The sequence below is a fragment of the Orbicella faveolata genome, unplaced genomic scaffold, assembly GCF_042242905.1.
Source record: "Orbicella faveolata isolate gen_17 unplaced genomic scaffold, um_ofav_v1 contig_13, whole genome shotgun sequence".
NCBI lineage: Eukaryota > Metazoa > Cnidaria > Anthozoa > Scleractinia > Merulinidae > Orbicella > Orbicella faveolata.
In genome coordinates, this window is record NW_028301540.1 from 6,573,114 (window position 1) to 6,592,500 (window position 19,387).

The 19,387-nt window shown below is 39.6% G+C and overlaps 2 protein-coding genes across 4 annotated transcripts in view; both read right to left on the reverse strand.

The window, feature by feature from the left end:
- LOC110054189 (uncharacterized) overlaps positions 1 to 19,387 on the reverse strand; it is a 76,378-nt gene that overhangs the window by 27,719 nt on the left and 29,272 nt on the right. The window lies entirely within an intron of this gene.
- LOC149114769 (protein adenylyltransferase SelO, mitochondrial-like) lies at positions 5,716 to 17,848 on the reverse strand. Of its 2 annotated transcripts, none has more exons than XM_089284306.1 (18): positions 17,393 to 17,848; positions 15,879 to 16,017; positions 15,762 to 15,795; positions 15,472 to 15,583; positions 14,617 to 14,740; positions 13,389 to 13,504; positions 13,124 to 13,227; positions 12,357 to 12,480; positions 11,764 to 11,812; positions 11,646 to 11,680; positions 10,793 to 10,903; positions 10,381 to 10,467; positions 9,766 to 9,892; positions 9,078 to 9,145; positions 8,491 to 8,533; positions 7,943 to 7,986; positions 6,954 to 7,020; positions 5,716 to 6,385 (listed from the first exon to the last, which is right to left on the reverse strand). In XM_089284306.1, exons 1-18 carry the CDS (start codon positions 17,734 to 17,736, stop codon positions 6,182 to 6,184), a joined length of 1,932 nt encoding a protein of 643 aa, XP_089140432.1. In that variant the 5' UTR covers positions 17,737 to 17,848; the 3' UTR covers positions 5,716 to 6,181. The 2 variants fall into 2 exon arrangements, with proteins under 2 accessions (XP_089140432.1, XP_089140433.1); XM_089284307.1 differs by having other exon boundaries at positions 17,389 to 17,502.

The following is a 19,387-nucleotide window of genomic DNA, read 5'->3' on the forward strand; positions in this document are numbered from 1 at the left end:
TGAGAAAAATGCACTTTAACTTTCTTACACAAAGTATTAAGCATTTAATGAGCCACAAATAGCGGGGAAGGGGGATGCAGATTGGATCTCGGGGCAGGGGTGCAATGGTTGTTCTATTTTGTAAAAAGTTATCGCAGTTGTGGGAAATATTCCTTTTCATAAGGGAAATGAATGAGCCTGTGATGGCATTTTGAGGCAAAGCTTTTCACAAATAATTATACCAATCGAGTTGTGCATGTCTTAAAAGTTTTTTTCTAAATAGTTTCGTTCATATAAGTTTAAAATAATCTTTATTTTTGGTCACGTTCTTATAGTAAACAGTCGTTGCTATGGCCGTTGCTACGTGAAAAAACTTATACTACTCTGTACTTTCCTTAAATTTCAAACTCATCTGGAAGGAAATTCGGCAAGATCGTTTCAAAATGTTTTTGACAAGCTTTCAAGGGTCTTAAGTCTTGTATTTCCAAGAAATTTAATTTTTCATGAACATCGCCATATTTTAGGGTACCATACCCCCTTAAATAGCCCACAGTTTCCATACCAATTCTAAAAGTTCCCCATGGTAATGAAATACAAATTATCTTTCAGTGTCATACTGTACCATCATCAGTTTGACGAGAGTGTAATACCGAAATTTATACCATGCCACAGGATATACAGCCAATCAGAATACAGGAAAGCCGTTGTATATTCGACGGTATAATAATGATAATAATAATAATAATAATAATAATAATAATAATAATAATAATGATAATAACTTTATTTATCCTGGTAAAGACCGGTCAGTCGATCAAGATATAGATTGACTGGTATTAATCGGTGACCAGTATAAAAAAAATCAAAAAAGTCAATAAAGAATTACAGGCATAGAATCTACAATTACAAATCTAAAAAGTATAAATTATATACAAAAATTTAAATTTAAATTGTACAAGTGTGATTTGCACTATCCATGTTTATTAGGTAAGTGAATGTTTTGGCTTTAAATTGTGCAAGTGTTGTGAGCTCGCGAATCTCTCTTGGCAGTTTGTTCCAGGCACTCGCAGCCGAAAACTTAAACGAGGTCTGTCCACATTTGGTCTTAACTTGTGGTAGATCGAATAATGTTGGATCTCTAAAGGATCGACAATGTCTCTGTCGACAATATCCAACCATCCCATCATGTCTGTCGCATTGATTGTGTTGGCCACTGTATTTTCTATGGCATGTTATAAAATAGTTATACAACTCTCTCTCGTGGTATATCATGGAATATCTTACTTGTCATTTGTATTTTCTTGACTTTCTTGGTCTACGCGCCGCCTGAAGGCTCGTGCATACCAAGAAAATGACTCGTGGGGTATTAGGCTCAGTAAGAACAGTTAATGTCCAAGGACAAACATCCGTGCAAAGTCAAATGGAGGCTGTTGTGTTTATTTTCCTTCAAATATTTTTCGCAACACGCGGAATGTTTAAAAAATTGGTTATTCCCCAGTTTTAGCTGGCGTATATTCAACACGTGACGCGCGTTTAGACCAAACGCGTGCGAGCCAAAATATTTAATTGATTATAAAACTTGATAACTTATATACTAGCTTATTCTTGTGTCCCTCTGCGTACAATTTGTGGAAGAGGGAATTGATCGACTTGATCTTTTTCCTTATTCAGCTGAAATTATCAGCATGTACTCCTGTGTGAACATAAGAAGAGTTACGGGACGAACTAGCTTGCATGCGGAAATCTCATAACCTAGTAAGCTGTAGCCTGAGTATTCGCGCTGTGGTCATTACTGTGTGCATTTAGTAGACAATTGGCCTTCGTGCTCGTTGCCTTATTCTTTGTTGCTACACCGTGCTGACGAGACCCAACCAGGTCGAAACAGCTGACCACGGTGTCAATTCTTGGCTTTCAGTTTGGACCCAATCATGTCGTCGTCCCGTTGAGCTTTCTACGTAGTAATCGGCCTTGCTTCATTGTTATTCTGTTTTTATTCTGTTTTCAAGCATCAAGCACTTGAAAAGAGACGCCTGAAACAAATTTAGAATCTAACAGGATTATCTTCGAACCAGGAGCCATAATCGGGGACGGAGACCGTAAGTCTTGGGATCCGCGCGCACCTATGATATGGGACAATTTTTCTATTTTTAGAACAAATTGCGCCATCCTGACGTCAAATATCCGCGCGGATCCACGCACATGTCGTGAGCTCTCGCCTGGATGTTGTCACGTTGCCTGATCAAATGCATGGTGAGAGTGGCGAGATTCTCTTGCAGGGAATAAGGCAGGGAATAAGAACCAGGGCTCTTATATGTGGTTTTATGCTCTGAGCTAATGGAAAAGGTGAGTTTTTCAGGGTCAAAAGCCAAACTGCAATTTCGCGCTGTGAATGAGTAATATTTGCTCGCGCTAGTTGTACGCGTAAGCTTTTGCGTTTGTTCTGTAAAGAAAAGTTATGTAAGAAAACTCCTTACTCTGGTATCGAGTTAATTTGTGAGTTTCCCAAACAATGCTTAATCATAACCAAACCCTGTTTTTGATAGTTTCTTATTGTTTCTGTTTGTTTGGCGAGTTTGCAAAAGTTTTTGAAAGGAAAGTCTCATTTGCATAGTGCAGCGCGTGCACTTCAAATCCGAGTCGGTGTTTTCAATACACCATTTTACAGTTGTCTGTTCAGTGACCTGGCCTTTGAATGGCGGCGAGGCTGGAGGTGACCTTGTTTTGATAAAGACCTCACTGTTTTTGTTGTGTAAATCAAGTTGTTCTTATGCTAACTAGTTTGCATTTACATGAGAAAAGCAGAGAGGTCTGTATCAAAGCAAGGTCACCTCCAGCCTCGGTTGCATTCATAGGCCAGGTAACTAAGCACAACTGTAAAATGGCCTATTGTCAACAAATCTTGACAAAGATTTCCTTTGTTGTCTTTTGTGCCGAGATGCTGCAACAGTTTTTACCAACGCCAAAAGGCTACTAACATCATGTGTGTTTCTATAACATAGTAAAATTTTACACTGCGAAAATAAAACAGATAAGGAGTTTTGAGTTGATTAAGAAAGCGTCATCGTAATTTTGCTGATTATTTCTGCTGTATTCACCTATTTTCAGCTAAGCTTTTAGTATGTTCTCAAACATTTATCAACCTTAAACGTATTTAAAAACTAGAGATATGATAAGAGTTCGATGTACGTTTTCACACGAAAGTGGGGAAGTCCAACTTGTCATATTTTGCTGATTGTACAAAACACGCATCGGCGGGCGCTCTTAGTCATCGACAACAGAAAATTCATTGGATTTCAACACAAAAAAAAAACTAAGCAGCATCTACACACATAAACTTTACTGTCACTTATTGGGCCTTGATAAAACATCAAGCTTTGCTTACAATTTAGGCGAATCTCAAACTTGCAATTATTATTATTTTTTACTTTTCGGTCGAGAGAGAGTCTGCGAAATCCTCGCAAGCGTGTGGCAAGAGGAGGGAAACTTTGAAGCCCTGAAACTCTGCTATATCCAAATATATCTAACTAGTGTTTTTTGCTGTGGTTTGGAAAAGTTGTTAATCTTCAACATATGTGAAACTTAGACTGGAGTAATGTCGAGCTCTTGTAAAAGAAGCAGCAGAACACAACTTGGTCCGTGATATAAAGCGGCACAACTAAATTTCACACAGTCTTACTTCACTCAAACTGGAGCAGCTTACGACGAAAATACTGACATCACAGTAAAATTCCAACAGACATGAACGCATTAAGTTGTGGGCCAAAAGCATCAACCATTTCGGGAATTTCGGACGCCATTTCCCCACGCGACATCCGGCGCAAAAATCCTCGCAGCATGTACGCGCGTGTGCCGCACGGGATGGCGCAATTTGTTCTAAAAATAGAAAAATTGTTCCATATCATGGGGACAACCCCGATACTAGAAATGGCGCGCGCTTACGGTCTCCGTTTCCGATTATGGCTCCTGCTTCGAACAAATACCTCAAGGTTTTAATAAATGTTACATTGGCTGTTGTGCAATGTCGTTCCCAGAGCCCACGTGTCTTTTGGTCAGCGTCAAGACACGGAGCTCTAGGAACACGGGGGCTTTAGGAACAAGATTGCCGTGTTTTAAACCAAGGCACGCAAGCGCCGTGAAACCGGAACTCCTAAAAACTTGGAGTCTGGAAATTGATTATTCCAGAGCTCCGTGTCTTGGCGCTGACTAAAAGACTCGTGGGCTCTGGGAACGAGATTGACTGTTGTGCTATCAAATTCACGAATAAGCAAGTGCTATAATCATTTTTTTTTTTTCGCAAACCGGTAGCCAATCTTATTGCTGGTTTTCAGTGTCACGCCATTCAAAATAGATCAAAATAAAAATCAAAACCGTTCAATAGATTAAGTCCAGAATCTGGGAAATGAAACAAGGTAAATATGCAAAGCCTCTCGCCAAGATTCTGGTCACAGCTTTTTTTTTTATGCAAGATATGCGGAGAAATTTTTTACCCAAATTTATAGAGATTTGTATGGAGACGACATGCTGGCGCCCATCCGTATGGGCACCAACATGGCGGCCGGAAACCAACAGAAACATCTATCACTGAGTTTTGCTACAAAAGCGTGAATTTATCCCTCGAGGGACTCTAAAACATTAAAATAATACTTTTCTTAGACATGAACCATTCAGACAGCCAAATTCCCCGAAATAAGTCACTTTTTTAACCATCATGACAGCTCTCTAGACCGTCGTGTAAATGCCGCGTCACGCAAAAGCTTAGAAATTCAAGCGTAGTGTATCACAAAACCAAGAACCCATTCGGGGCGAGAATTTGTATGAATATTAGTTTTCAGCTACTCTTATACATCATTAAAGTAAAATCTCTGGAAGATCAATAGTTTTGTAGTTTGAATTTTTAGAGACGTCATGTGAAAACCAGCTATTGAAGCATTTGCGATTTTTTTTTCTTGAATGTCATGTGGCTGTTCTGAATAAAGGGTGAGCTGGTAGGTGCGTCCTTGGTTTCTTTTAAGGGAGAAATGTGGAGCATATGCCAAATTAACATATCCGAAAATAGGTTTCCTCACTGAATAAAGCATTAGTACAACATTCCCAGCCCCGTCTATGGCTTCAGCCCGGTGGGGTGGGGTTTCTCCATTATATGGGCTACAAAGGTATGTGAGACCCCAAAGGGTAGGGTTTTCAGCTGTTTTGGTCATAAATAGGGTATCAGTTTTTCGCCATTTTAGTTATAAATATGGTATGTTTTTTGCACTCTGGCCTTAAATTGGGTATGTTTCTTAGAAGAAGCTACTTTTTCATCAATATCAGTAAGACCGTCAACAAAAGCCCTTTATAACTTATGTTTAGGGCAACTGTGTCAGCTGCAACGGTCATAAACAGGCTATCGAATTTTTGGTCAGGTCATAAACAGGGTGGCAAGAAAAGGAGATTTTGGTCATAAATAGGTGAGGGTTTTGGGAAGTAGGCCGCACACCCCCACTCAACTTTTCTGGAAGTACCCTCCCCACCGGGGGCCTCAGCAGCTTCGTCTCAGGTTTCCTTCCATCTAGGCTCAATTTCCAGCCGTTTTGTGAGCCCGCGTTCCTTGCCTCAACAGCCGGACTCCCAAAACGGCTGGAAATCGAGCCTACCTTCCATACGATTTCGAAATATATTAACTTATTAAAATTAATAGTGCTGAAGAAAATGTTTTTATCAAGGACGTTTTTAAATAACTGAAGAAAGACACCTTAATAGTTGGGTCAGTGGCGGAGTTCCACTGCAATGGTAAACATTTAATTGAAAAATTTGATTTTAATTTTTCTAACGGAATGTTATAAAATATTACACTATATAAAACTACAGCTCATGAAGGTATTATATTCCAAATCCTTCACATCGGGTACAAACTGCCAATTATATGGTTTCTGTTAGTACCGTCATTAGCTCAAACAACAAATGGCCTTTCGAAAGTGAAATAATCAGTATTTGTCCGTCTAGCCCGCCTTAGCTCATTTGTTTGTTGTGAGTTAGATTTTTGACCACTTTACGTCTACGTCTAATCCGCGAAGCTAACAAAACACCAAAACACGAAGGATTCATAACTCGGAAGCCGCCGAGTTGAATGCAAGACTGCCGGATTCTCGATCCAGAGAAGAAGAACACTGAACACACGTCACTTTCCAAACTTGCTGAGGGCAAAACCGACAATTTACGAGGATCATGAAAGCCGCATATTGAGCACGTCCTCCGGTGGTTTGTCAAGAAAATTTTCGTGTTTGTCGAAGACGTCAAAAAGAGTTCTTTCTCTGTGATCTGCTAAGGATGGTGAGGGTTCCGCAAATGCTGTTTGAGAGAAACTGGCTTCTTCATCTTCCATACCGTCACTGTATGGTGTTTCCAAACGTTTTAGAATACTTTGCACCTGAAAATCAACAATGAAAGACTGTGCTGAGAAAAACCAACAGCTTTGGAAACCTTAAAGTGTACATTTACTTTTACAAAAGGTAAACATTTACGAAATATATGTAGACCTACATTCTTGTTTTGACGTTACAGCCTGACTAATCCCAGATCCTAACCCTCTGCGGTTTCGGACCCAACAAGAAGTGAAATTTTATGTTTTCAGATGGCTAAAAAGCGGTGAAAAAACAACCATAACTAATTTTTATTTCGACTTCCATATCATGATCTCATGTAGATTCCATCAAGCACATAACAAAATATATATCTGTCATGGGCACTTAAAGCAAATTTCCAGCTCTTGCAAAGTTCATTCACTAACGCTTCTTGGAGCGGTTTTAGTGCGTGACGACAAAAATTAATTTGCACCGCAGTGTAAAATAAAAATAACCGATAAATTTGCCTGCTCTCAGCCAATCATGATGACGTAATTTTGTCAGTAATGTATGATTAAAAAGAGAAATTGTCACTCATTTCCCACCGAATCAACCCGTGTCGCAGAAATACAGCGCTGTTGACAAACATCTTACCACAGAGAAGTCTCCCTTTTCTGCTGCCTGTATAGCTCTCTGAGCGATGTAGTTCCTTAAAACGAATCTAACGAGAAAGCAGTTGGTTTGTTAGTACTCCAAACCAGATAGTATACCAATACAGGGTCTGTGATGGGGTTGCTGGAAACTCAATTGTCAACTAAAATTTCGGCGATTTCTCAGCTATCAGTTTAAACCTCAGCCCACTTCTCAGTTATCAAGAAATTTTGAAGATCTAAGCAAAAAACGCGTCACTTCTCAGCTGACAGTTTAAATTTTGACCAATTCTCAGCTTACAGTTACGCCCCATCAAGAACCTCTACTAATACGTCTGCACCTTCCCCAGTATTTCGTGTTATATTATTCCCGTTATAGATCCTTATTCAGTAGATCTGCTATAAACACCCGCCTGGACATGTCAAAGACCGTTTTTACATTAGGCATTTAATCATTTTGTTGGAATAACAGTTCCCCGGTGCAAATCATACACCTCGGTGGAGAAAGGCACTGGGAAAGTAAAGCATTTTGCCTAAGAACTGAACACAATTTAACCCCGGCTAGGACTTGAACCCGGACCGCTCGATCCGGAGTCGAGCACACTACACATGAGGCCACTAGGCCTCACAACTTTCCTTACAATGAAATATACAGAACACAAATTATCACAGTCAGTCAGTCTTCGTGAGAAAACAATTCAATAAGTACAGATAGCGCGTGACTCCAGTGCCACAGAGTTCAAATAGTGAAAGTTATCTCTAGTATTAGACTGCGACCAGTCTCTCCTTTCCTCGAAATTCCGTGGGAAGAACGTAAAACAAATGAGCGTTACGTGCAAGCGACGAACGCGATGCCGCGAATAGCGCGGGTGTCGGAAGACATGTTACGCTCGCACGCTAACGACTGATCACTTGTGTTGCGTTTTCTTTGCGTTCTTCCCCACGGATTTCAGAGCAAAAGAGAGACTGCTCGCAGTCTACTCTAGTATCTACCTTGGATTGTTTGATTTCATTGTCCTAACACGTTCTTGATGTACCTGTAGACGTAAGGATGGAAAAGAGGGTGACATTAATACAAGACAAAATGGAACAATACTCGGAGTCAACAACTACGCTGACTTTACAATAAATGCGTGCACGAAGAGTTTCCAATCCTTACGAGCGCTCACGAGCATGTAAAGGTTGTTACGAGCGCTCACGAGCATGTCAAGGTTGTTACGAGCGCTCACGAGCATGTAAAGGCTGTTACGAGCGCTCACGAGGATGTCAAGGTTGTTATGAGCGCTCACGAGCATGTAAAGGTTGTTACGAGCGCTCACGAGCATGTCAAGGTTGTTACGAGCGCTCACAAGCATGTCAAGGTTGTTGCAAGAACTCATGAGCATGTCAAGGTTGTTACGTTATCTTATTGTTGTAAGTACCAACATTTGGAGCCAAACTATGTTGTAGACTCTTTGGCAGAGTCGGTAGACACCACTAGAGACAAAAAAGTATTTTCTCGCCAGAGGATTGGATATGCTTAGATGGCTTACAATATTCACCTCCTCTGCATTAAGTTGGTCGCATTCCTGATCGAGACGAAGTCTAGGTAAATGCAAAGAAATTAATTAATTATATGAATAAACAACTAATAAATGCACTACATTGTATCATTATCAACTCATTGACATTTGATAGTCACCTTCGCAGCAATTATGTATCGTCACGCAATGTTTCTCCCCGGAGAGGCGTTGCGTGACGATACAAATAACGGCTGTAAAGGGCGACTCGATAGTGGGGAATATCAAGAAAGGTTATTTAATTTGCAAAAACCTTTAATTTGCTTGTCTATAGGAGCTGTTAATCAGCGATAAGCCAGACCGCTTTTAGACAATCCTCGGTTGACCTCGCAAACAGAAAAAGTAAACATCCATATCTACTTACATGTAGTACGGGGTACCGCTGTACATAACCTGATAACGAAGGGACATTCGTTTTGTCGCATGCACATACGCAGTCCTCCGCTGGCAGACAAGATCGCCTTTCTGTTACTGTATCACTGAGCGTTTAGTTAACACGCCTGTAGCTTAACGCATAGTTATTTTTGCACGAAACTCACTGTGGACAACAGCACTCTGATGACACTTACTTGTATGTTCTGATCCACTCTGTCCATAACACCCTGTCGTTATCTTCCTTTTCTTTTTGAGTTGACATCTGAATTACAATACCATGACAACAAACAAAACAAAACATTAGCACAAGTAAAACAAAGGATTATGAAAATCCTTATTTATCTCATCTCCTCTTCAATATCAGGGCGTAGATCAGTCCAGAACTGGTCTGATTAACCTGCCAGTAGTTACAGGATTTCCCGCGTTCCCCTTGGTTTCAAGTTTAACAGCGCGTGGCACCACATAAATATATTTTTCCGGGCTTTCCACTGGCAAGTGACAATGGCACTTTCCATTTGTATGGAAAAACGGTTTTTCCGGTTGGAAAAGTAAACCAGAGGCTTTTCCAGAGGAAATTTTTCGGATGAAAAAAACCTTCAGAGGTATTCTTCTTTTCACATTCTTTAACGGAATGGTCGGAAAATCACTGTTATTACCATTTGCTCTGTCACACTATTCCCATGCTTCTTGATGGGAAATCAAATGGAATAGTCCTTTCCACTGGAAGATTTTCAAATGCTGTGACATGCTAAACACTCATCCCATCTCCTTAAAATAATTGTACTGTTCCATTTGGTGGAAAATTCACGCCGAAAAGGAATCCTTATAGAAACCAATTTTGAGACTGAAAAGATTAATAAAAGTTATTAGAAACAAACTGACCTTCAGTTGTTCGACTTTCTTCCTGCATAGCTCATCATCCAGTTGGTGTTTTTCAGCTTCCATCTCTATATGGGCGATCACATTTGGACTTGATTTCCACACATCTCGACTCATTTCCATCATATGACTACAAAAAAAAAAAAAAAAAAAAAAAAAATACTTAGCATGTCTCATAAAACATTGTGGCTATATTTTAAACAGTAGGGATTGAACAATGTCCAAAACTATAACAGCGCACCCCAAGGAAAACACACATTCTGCACGGTTTTATATGTCATCGTACTCAAAGAAAAGTTGATGATGATGATGACGATGATGATACTTTTTGCACTTAAAAAATAGACACCCGTCTTCCAACATCTTAGAGCTGTAGCCTGCTTTGAAACTCGTCAGAAATTCGCCGTTTCAATTAACGATCTTGCAGAAATTGCACATTCGAGGGATTAACTCTAAAGTTATAACCCGACAAGTTTTCGATCCAATGTTGTTACGATTTTAATGGATGACCAACAAACTCACAAGTAATTTATTCGAAATGAAAAAAGGTGTAGACATGGAGAATGAACTTTGTGAACAAGTATATACGCTAGCTTTTGATACTGTGTCCAAACTAACCTCCACTCTACAACCGCTGAACAAGCTGTTATCATTCCTTGAAGTGAAATGCATTGGGTCACAAGGTATTCAATAACGTCTTCATCACTGAGAAAGACAGTAGTATCGTATGAGATTGTGAACAAAAAAGATTGAGTCAGATTTGAATGGTACAACAACCACTTCAGCTTGTACTGACGAGGTACATTTTCGCCTCGAGTTGCGATTGTTGTATCACAATATTGAGGTGACACCTTTCCACACTACAATCTGGTGGTCACGTGTTCTTTGCCTCTGAGTGGTACTTTTTGATATTGAGACAAATTTTCCCGCGCTTGCAAACGGTCACGTGTTCTCCGCATTAATTCCTAATTGGTTTATCATGATAATTCCAAGTTATAAACAGGATTAGGAAGCAGGTAAACCATAAAACCTTTCAACTGATGAACACTCTGTAGGTGTTACCCAGCTAAGACATCTGAAGGTGTTGGTAAAATCAGCTGCAGTTTTCTCCATGGTGTCAAGAAGATTCGAGATAAGATTCCTGCCAAGGTAATGGACACAAGAGAGTTTAAAATACTCAGAACTATCTATTTAATTTTTACTCTATAATTTTCAAGGGGGCACAGTTTTGCTTTGTCCATATTTTTGCGACTAAAGTATTGTTGAGTCAACAACCAGCTAGGATTAAATTTTGTTGATAAAAACTCTCTACTTCTCGTTACATTCAAGTTTTTGATAGAGTGATGATGTGACCGACCGAACGACCAACCGAGTGACTGACTGGGGACGAGACGACCCTTTTTCGTCCACGTCGCCCTGTTCGTGTTCGCGAAGATCAACGTTCGTTGGATCCTGGGAGAAAAGTCCTACTGTAAGCAGTCCTTGATGTAAATATGGCCCAATTTGTTAAACCTAAATCACTATTCATTGGATAGCACTATCCATCCTTTGAACTACTAGGCTATGCTGACTTGCCGAGAACAAACAACATCTTGCGAAGTCCAGCTCACTGTCATGGGTTTGGCTGAATCCTCACTCTGGGGAACTACTTTCGAACCACTAAAATATAGTCAGGGCGGAGAAGCAATAGTCCTCAATGCCACTGACCAATGCAGTGATGCTGGAGGTTAAATTAAACGACTGGTGAGACTTAGTCATACAATCCCAGCATTCAGAAGAGACTTTTTAAAGTCATTATTCATTAAGGTTGAGGCTTAAAAACTTCAACCTTAATGAATATCATCTTAGTAAAAAGTTTTTAAACAAGATAACACTTTACTCACTTATCTGAGGGAAGATCTTTCTTCAACAAGCCAAGCTGAAACATTCACGAAACACAGGGTTTTAAAACAATCTTTGTGCAGCAGGAAAGTAATTTTATCATGAACTACGAATACTCACTTTCAACTTCATCTTGGCCATGAAACACGTTTGGAACTCAGAATCAAATCTGAAAATTATGAATGGTATACTTAAATTAAAACAAGAGCTAAAATTCAAAGTTCTTTCCTTTATAATAAGAATAAGTGCTTCTTCAACACCAAAACCACAAAGGAAACATATCACGACAGTAAATTTTAGTTCAGTTTATAACAGTACAGATCGCACAGTCTGGGGCCTTTATTCTGATGGTGCCTCTCTCCACCCAGGTGTATAAATGGGTACTGGGGAATTCAATTCTGGGGGTAACCATCCAGGGGGAGTAGAAATACTCCTAATTGCTTCATGCAACAGAAACCGAAATAAGAGCTGGCTTGATGGACCACCATTTGTACTAGGCTCAAACACGGACTACACTTAAAACCTAATTAAAAGTAACTTAATATCCCTTTGAACAAAAGCATGCATGATTTTGAAGTCTGGAAGCTAATTGCAACCCAAAAACAATGAGACAAGCATTGATAAGGTTTGCCATAGGCTGAGCACTACATGAATAGGATTCTCTTGTCAAGAGTGCCTAACTTCATAGACAGGACACTGAACGGTGCACTTACAAGTCTTCTAGAGCAGCTTTAGATTTGTGAAGAGGCAATGCATCTTGTATGGCCTCTGCAAGTTTGAGCAAATTCCATTTACAGAGTTCAGGTTGGTTTTTGAAGGAGTTCCTTCTTCGGGCATCTGCATAAAAACCCAACAATTTGACATTCATGTAAGTCACCCAGCTAATTACATGTATTTAGGTTGCAGTGTACCTTCAAAGGCTTAAACTAATGTTTTTGCTTAAATTTGAAGTATGCGATATACATGTAAAATCAAGTTGAAATCAAATACAGTGAATAAAATTTAAGTTACAAGAATTTTAATAGGAAGGATAAGTTCTTTTTTGCCAAGTTCTGGTATCTGTTTAGTGTAAAAAGACTGAATGACTGAAGAAGACTTGAATTCTCATGCAGTTCAGTTTATCAAGAATTCTTTTAGCCAATTTAGGTGGCACAACATCTAACATATGCAAAAACACACATCAGTTTGTTCAAGTCAAGCCCTCAACTTGCTGACAATTGTCACTTACAACCAGGAGAACAATGCAATTAGAAACATGCTTTAAACTCCTTCACAATTGTGATGTCAGACAACACTGCATGTACATGAATATGACAAAATATACAAATAGTAAATTCTTGCATTCTACTCTTACATGTGTCCCCTATTAGTGGAAGGATTCTTTCCTTTAGTTAGCCTTTCAATGCTTGACACAAGACAAAGCTACTTATTTATTTAATTACATGAAGGCTGCAATTTTATTCTATAGAATCCCACTTACCAGATGATTGACTTAAATAATTTGGATCATAATAATCCAAAAATCCATAAGGTCCATAGTCAATAGTGACACCAACGATACTCATGTTGTCTGAATTGAGAACCCTGCAAAATGGAGAGTATAAAGAGCAATTCACGGTGCTTAAGTTATCAGACTCAGGAAAAGTTTCAGTCGGTAATATGTCAGCATTAATATCTATATGCATGAAAGGCAAAATGCTAATTGAAAAATAATATAAAAATGTAACTGTAAGTTTCTGTCTTACCCATGGCAGAAACCAACACACTGCCAGTCAGCCACGAGGCGAGCAGTCATTAACGTCAACTCCTTATAAAAGGCAAGATAGCATTCTTCAAGACTCTGATAGTCTCTGCTGAAGATCTAACACAAAGGATATAGAAACATAAGTTAGGCAGGATAACCTCCAATAGCTTATTAGTGTATCTTACATGCAGTTACCCAAAGATTACAAGCAGTTACATTCAAGTAGTTACATGTAGTTACTCAAGGGCCATCTGATACACATGTATGTGTCTAGGTAATTTATAACTTACAATCCAGCTTTGGTCAGCATTTGAAAATTGTCTCAACTGGTAAAATTTTCCAAATTATTTATCCTCTCATGCAATTTTTACAAAATAATAAAAACAGTCCAATAGTCCAGTGTTGATATAACTATCAATAGCTACATCAAATGCTGACCAGTGCTGTCAACAACCACATGGGAGGGCCTCCCAGGGAGGGTCGGGGGGAGCACATTCCCTTGTTCCCTTGAAAATTTCACCTTTTCTTTCTCATTCCCTGTTAATAAATTCCATTGTTCCCCAAAATATTTTGTCAAAGTTCCATTTAATAAAAACATATCCCTTGTTCCCTTGAAATAGATGATCATGTTCCTTTGTTCCCAAAACTCCTTGGAGCCCCTCACATGACAAGTGATGAAAATAAGGAAATTCCATTAGAACATTAGTTTACAGCAGTGCAGGCACATGTATAATAAAATGATTCATTAATTTCCACTACCTTGATAAATTTACCACCAATTATCAATCAACAACAGTTCTATTATATTCTTGCAAATATAATAGTATTTGGTGGGCCTACAAGACAAGTTTTGTCTTGTAGGTCCTCCAAATACTATTATATTTGCAAAACTCAAAGAATAAACAGATTTCTTAAAAACTGGACCATTGAATAATGCAATTCAAGAGTTTACATTCATTTGGCTCAGCCATTATGGTAAATGAGCCATTATATCTTGCTCTACAAATATGGTAGGTGTATGCAAAAATGTTTTGGGAATTTTTATTTCTATTTTAGTTTTCTATATTTTGGGGGCTTTTTTTAATAAAGCAATTATTCCACTTGTACTTGTTGGATTGAGATAATTATAGCCAACTCACATCCAACATGCACTTGTGAAATAATTGTGAAATATACCACATGTCAAAATATCTGAAAAGATGACTGTATTTATTCAATGGTACACATACTTGAGGATAGAAGTTTTTGATGGTGTAACCAAGCAGCTGATGAAGAATGTCAACTCGGCAAGAACTTGGGCCCTTATAACCAGTCAAGGGGTCAGCAGGTTTAAAAATCTCAAAAGAACCAAACCTAGCAGGGTTTGTATCAGGATAAAAACAATGTTATTACTTTCATTGCAATTACAGGCTGAGTGAAACACTTTCAGTTTTTACCACTGGCCAGCACTGGTCATTTAAAATCTGGTCACAATTTGTAAGCAGCAAATTCTGTTGAGTGTACTAAAACCAATACCAAAGTAATCACTCAAGATTGTGAATTACAAAGGACACGGACAACCCTTTGAGCCAATCAAAACTACAAGCAAATACATGTAGGTGACATGAAATGCAGGGAAATGTATGCTAGTGAGTCACAATTGGTTTTGGCTTTACTTCTGATTGAATGACAAAGTGGTGCAAGTTTTTTAAAGCCAATCGCATTGCATAACAACATATGCCAAATGATTAGAAAGTAAATTAAAGTAACTTACTTTTGACACTGTTCGACTAATGGGGTGATCCAGTTGTTTCAGTATTAATTCCATGTTAGGGTTTAATGGAACTGAAAGGAAAGTTGCCATATGGGTTAACATGTGCATACAAATAAGTTAACATATCCCCACAAAACACATTATCATGCCACTGGCTTTATTCCCAGACATTTAGACAAGAGATTACAGTACATCCCCTGGCCGGTATTTTCTAGTTTGAAGATTCCTTCCATTAACATTGATGTGGATTAATTATCTTGCTTGATTTTGAGACATTTAACTACTGTCATGAGTATATATCACAATGTGTTAAAACAATGGTTTACTGTACCTCAGGAATGTTGGAGCAATTCTTAACACTAGAGAGGCCCTTTCCTTTGTAGCAGACCCATTGTAATCTTTATCTCTTTCAACAAAGGTATCTGAGGTCACACAACAGCCAGCTGAAAACAAAGTGCACAAGGTGAATCAATCAATAAATCTGTTGCTAAAAGTATAGTACATGACAGGTGAATTTTCTTAACAGTTGAAAGAGGATCTTAACGCCCTTTCCCGGCCTTGGCTATCCTCACTGATGACAACTGACCTACGTCTTGTCCATAATCAAATGTTAGTTTATACCTCTTGTGGTTGGTACTCCCAGATGATACATGGCCTGTTAATTACACCAAATCAAAACACAAAATTAGTACAGGTAGTATATTTATTGTGCAATTAGCATGACTTTAGAATACGTACCTCACTACACAAGAATTCTCGAATGGAGGACCTCAAGACTTTCCGTCCATCCCTGTGGTTGGAGAAGGGAGTCAGACCTGTTCCTTTTAACTGGATTTCCCACCGATCGCCTTTGGAATTTAACACTTCCCCAAGATACCTGTAAAAATAATACAGGTAATTCAATTTAAATTCAAATAACTAAAAAAAAAAAAAAAAAATACAAAACAAATTTGCCTGAAGTTCAGGTTGAATGACACCAACATGGAAGCCCAATACTATTCAACTTTATAAGAAATGCAGAAAACTAATAAAAATACCTACAATGCACAATGACCAAGGCTTCAACTTCAGCCACAATGAATTATTTGTTTGTGTAAACAGAAGGTTTAGGCTGCATTGGGCCAAGTGGTCCCAATCGCCAAAGCTTGGTTTTTCCGTTGGTCAGTGTAAAATGTAGACTGTGGGCTACAGACTGCAGACTGTGGACAAGGGGGAAAATGCACACTGTAGACCAGGGGTAAAGAACAGACTGCAAACTGGAGACTTTTCCACTGAACTGTGTTATTGTTTCAACCATAGGGAGCTAACCGTAAACAGGCTAACCGGAGCATTACTTAGCCTGACCTGAGTGATATTCAGTCTAACAAAAGTGATATTCCCACTAACTGGAGTGCAGACTTTCACTGTGATTAGTCTAAAAAATCCTGCTTACTGTCAGCACTTGATAATGGAAATATCTCAGTATATACTTAAAAAGTCTGTAGTCCGCAGTCTGCATTTTACCCCCAGTCTGCATTTCATCCCTGGTCTGCAGTCCCGCAGTCTGTATTTTACACTAATCGGTTTTACGTAGCATTATGTAGGATGAGATGCAGATGAGGTCACGATGAGTCTATCGCAGGGTTACCCTCCAGGAACTGTGACCTAACTAATCCCCAGTTAAAGGGGGAGAGCAGGTGCAACCTGAGTGAAACACCTTAGGGACATGGAGGGGATTTACCCTTGTACTACCCTTGTTAATATTCAACATCACCACAGTAGGGCACAGAGTTCCCATTTTTGTGGCCTGTCCTGTTCTCATGGGTTAGTGCTTCACATAGGGTTAATCTCATAATTTGTGCCTTTCTCACTTGGACAGAATTGTCCAGGAAAAATTTCTTTTATTGTCTACCTATGTCTAACATACTTCTCAAGAAATGACTGGAATTGGAACATGTGAGTCTGATTCTCATATGGTTTGAGGTCAATCATTTCACTCCCACAAGGGAGTGAGAGCGAGCAACCTCGGACCATCTGAGAATCAGGCTTGAGAGGAGATGGCGCTGTGAGAGAGTTACATGTAAATGTTGTCCCCAAGAACACAACACAATGCCCCCGGCCAGGGCATGCTCCCGGGTAAAAGCGGAATGCTCCCCAGCAATCATTTCATTGTGTTAACTCATCCTTCTGAAACCGATAAGCACCGACCTGTTGTGCCACAAGGTTCCAATGAAGAACTCAGCTGAAACTAAGCTACATGTAAACTTACTTACATCGCAGCGCCATCACCAAGCTGACCGGAAAAATACCCCTGTTGATGACCGCAGTAGCAATGAGCTGCTGTCTGGCTTCCTCCAAGCAGTTTGTTTCCACTCATGTACTGGACAAACTCCGGTCTAGTCACTTCCGATTGCGGCAAATCCAGGAGCGACAAGGCGTTAGCAGAGTAACTTACCAAGGTAGGATTTCTAACCGGTGTCGGATCAACAAGAGTGAAGCATGCACCTTCCACCTGCCTAATTACATTTTGGGTTTCCTTGTCAATTGGAAGAGAACGAAGGGCTAAGTTGTCAAATTTCAACGTTTCTAAAGTTTTCATCACTCCTCGACGCAGCATAGTAACAATGAAGTCGCCATAGTTAAATCGATTGCCAATAAATTAAGGGATTTCTTTGCTGTGGTCCAAGCCAGAATTATTGTTCTTCGCCATCTTGGTCTTCGCCTACAAGAGATCTGGGAACGAAAGTCGAGTTGCCCGCGGGATATCCCACGGGATTCATGCAATGCCGCATGTGCCCAGGATCTCCCGTGATGTCTAGATCTAAAACGCTTCTCGAACTCTGGCCAGTCATGGCCAGTCACAAACGAAACAGACAATCTGGCCAGTGAACCAATCACAACTCGAAGCAAATACATGCAGCGGTCTCGTAGCGCGGGAAAACGTCTGCGAACGAGTCACGATTAAGGTCGCTGAACACAGTTTTTGATACCTGTGTTTCATTCACCTTTTTCTCCAAAACCCTTGATCCCTCGGTCGCCAAAAATGGCACCAAGCAAGTAAACAGCACAAACTTTGGTTTTTTGATGGTTAAGCTAACGTATGTGCCGTTGCCATGGCAGCATTAATAAATATAAACAGGCCTTTAAAATCGGTTTTGTTTATTTATAGAAAATCTAGTCATTAGATTTCCGTTATAATTTGCATGCAACAAGCTTGTAACGATTCTCACAAGTTAACACCATTTTGCTAGAAATTTAACAGAGAGATCTTTAAGTATCCCTTGTTGAAGTTTCACTGGTTTCGAGATGGACGTTGCCCCGTTTACTTGCTCAAAAATAAATAACAGAGGCTGTGGCACATCAATTAATGAGGGACTGGAGGCATGTAGTAGGATTCGAAACGAGGGAAACGAGACGAAATCAACAGATCTCAGTGTTCGGCTAACAGAACTTCATCATTCAGCTGATGTGCTTAGTTACCTGGCCTATGAATGCAAGCGAGGCGGGAGGTGACCTTGCTTTGATACAGACCTCTCTGCTTTTCTCATATGTAAAATGCCAACTTGAGAGCATAAGAACAACTTGATTTACACAGCAAAAGCATTGAGGTCTGCATCAAATCAAGGTCACCGCCAGCCTCGCTGAAATTCAAAGGCCAGGTCACGGAACAGACAACTGTAAAATGGTTTATTCTCAGCTATGCGTTGAACTCCACTCAGTTCTTCATGATCAGCAACGGTCCTAAGGAGCCTAAGTACCAATAATTTAATTACAAGAAACCAAGAATTTAACCCAGTCTTTCTCGATAACTAATTCAAAGAAAGGATGAAGCGTAAGTGGTAAGTGTAGGCCTTAGTCGCAGGATAATCCCTCTCATGTTATTTCTAGCTCACTTCCTGCTACGGAAATCCAAGCAGGTTCTAAAAATAGCCAATCCTGTGACAACAACAACAACAACAACAAATACTTCCTATACAAAGTACAGGATTTTTTTTGTATAGCTTAGTTTTTTGTGATGTATAGTTTTTTTGTGAGCCGAATTTTGCTCACGTGGTTAGCCCAAGCGGTTCATCCTCCCGGAAAACACGCACGCAACGGGCGGATACCACGTAGCTTGAGGGGGATTACTTTAGTTTTAAGGATGCAACTTGCACGGCGCATGCGTATGTTACTAGTTTGAACGTGATCGTGCTTGTGCTTGTGCTTATATTTACATTTGTGCTTATTGCAAAAGTATGAACCAGGCTTTGTTTTCCACGTCACGCCCT

Bases quoted from the DNA above. Each gene is read 5' to 3' on its own strand.
- LOC149114769 (XM_089284306.1), bottom strand. From the start codon at position 17,736: ATGCTGCGTCGAGGAGTGATGAAAACTTTAGAAACGTTGAAATTTGAC. The intron at 8,534-9,077 runs GTAAGTGTCATC...GCATTTACCTAG, and splicing joins GAGTGGATCAGAACATACAA to ACTTCGTCTCGATCAGGAAT. The intron at 7,987-8,490 runs GTGAATATTGTA...TTACGTCTACAG, and splicing joins ACCAACTTAATGCAGAGGAG to GTACATCAAGAACGTGTTAG.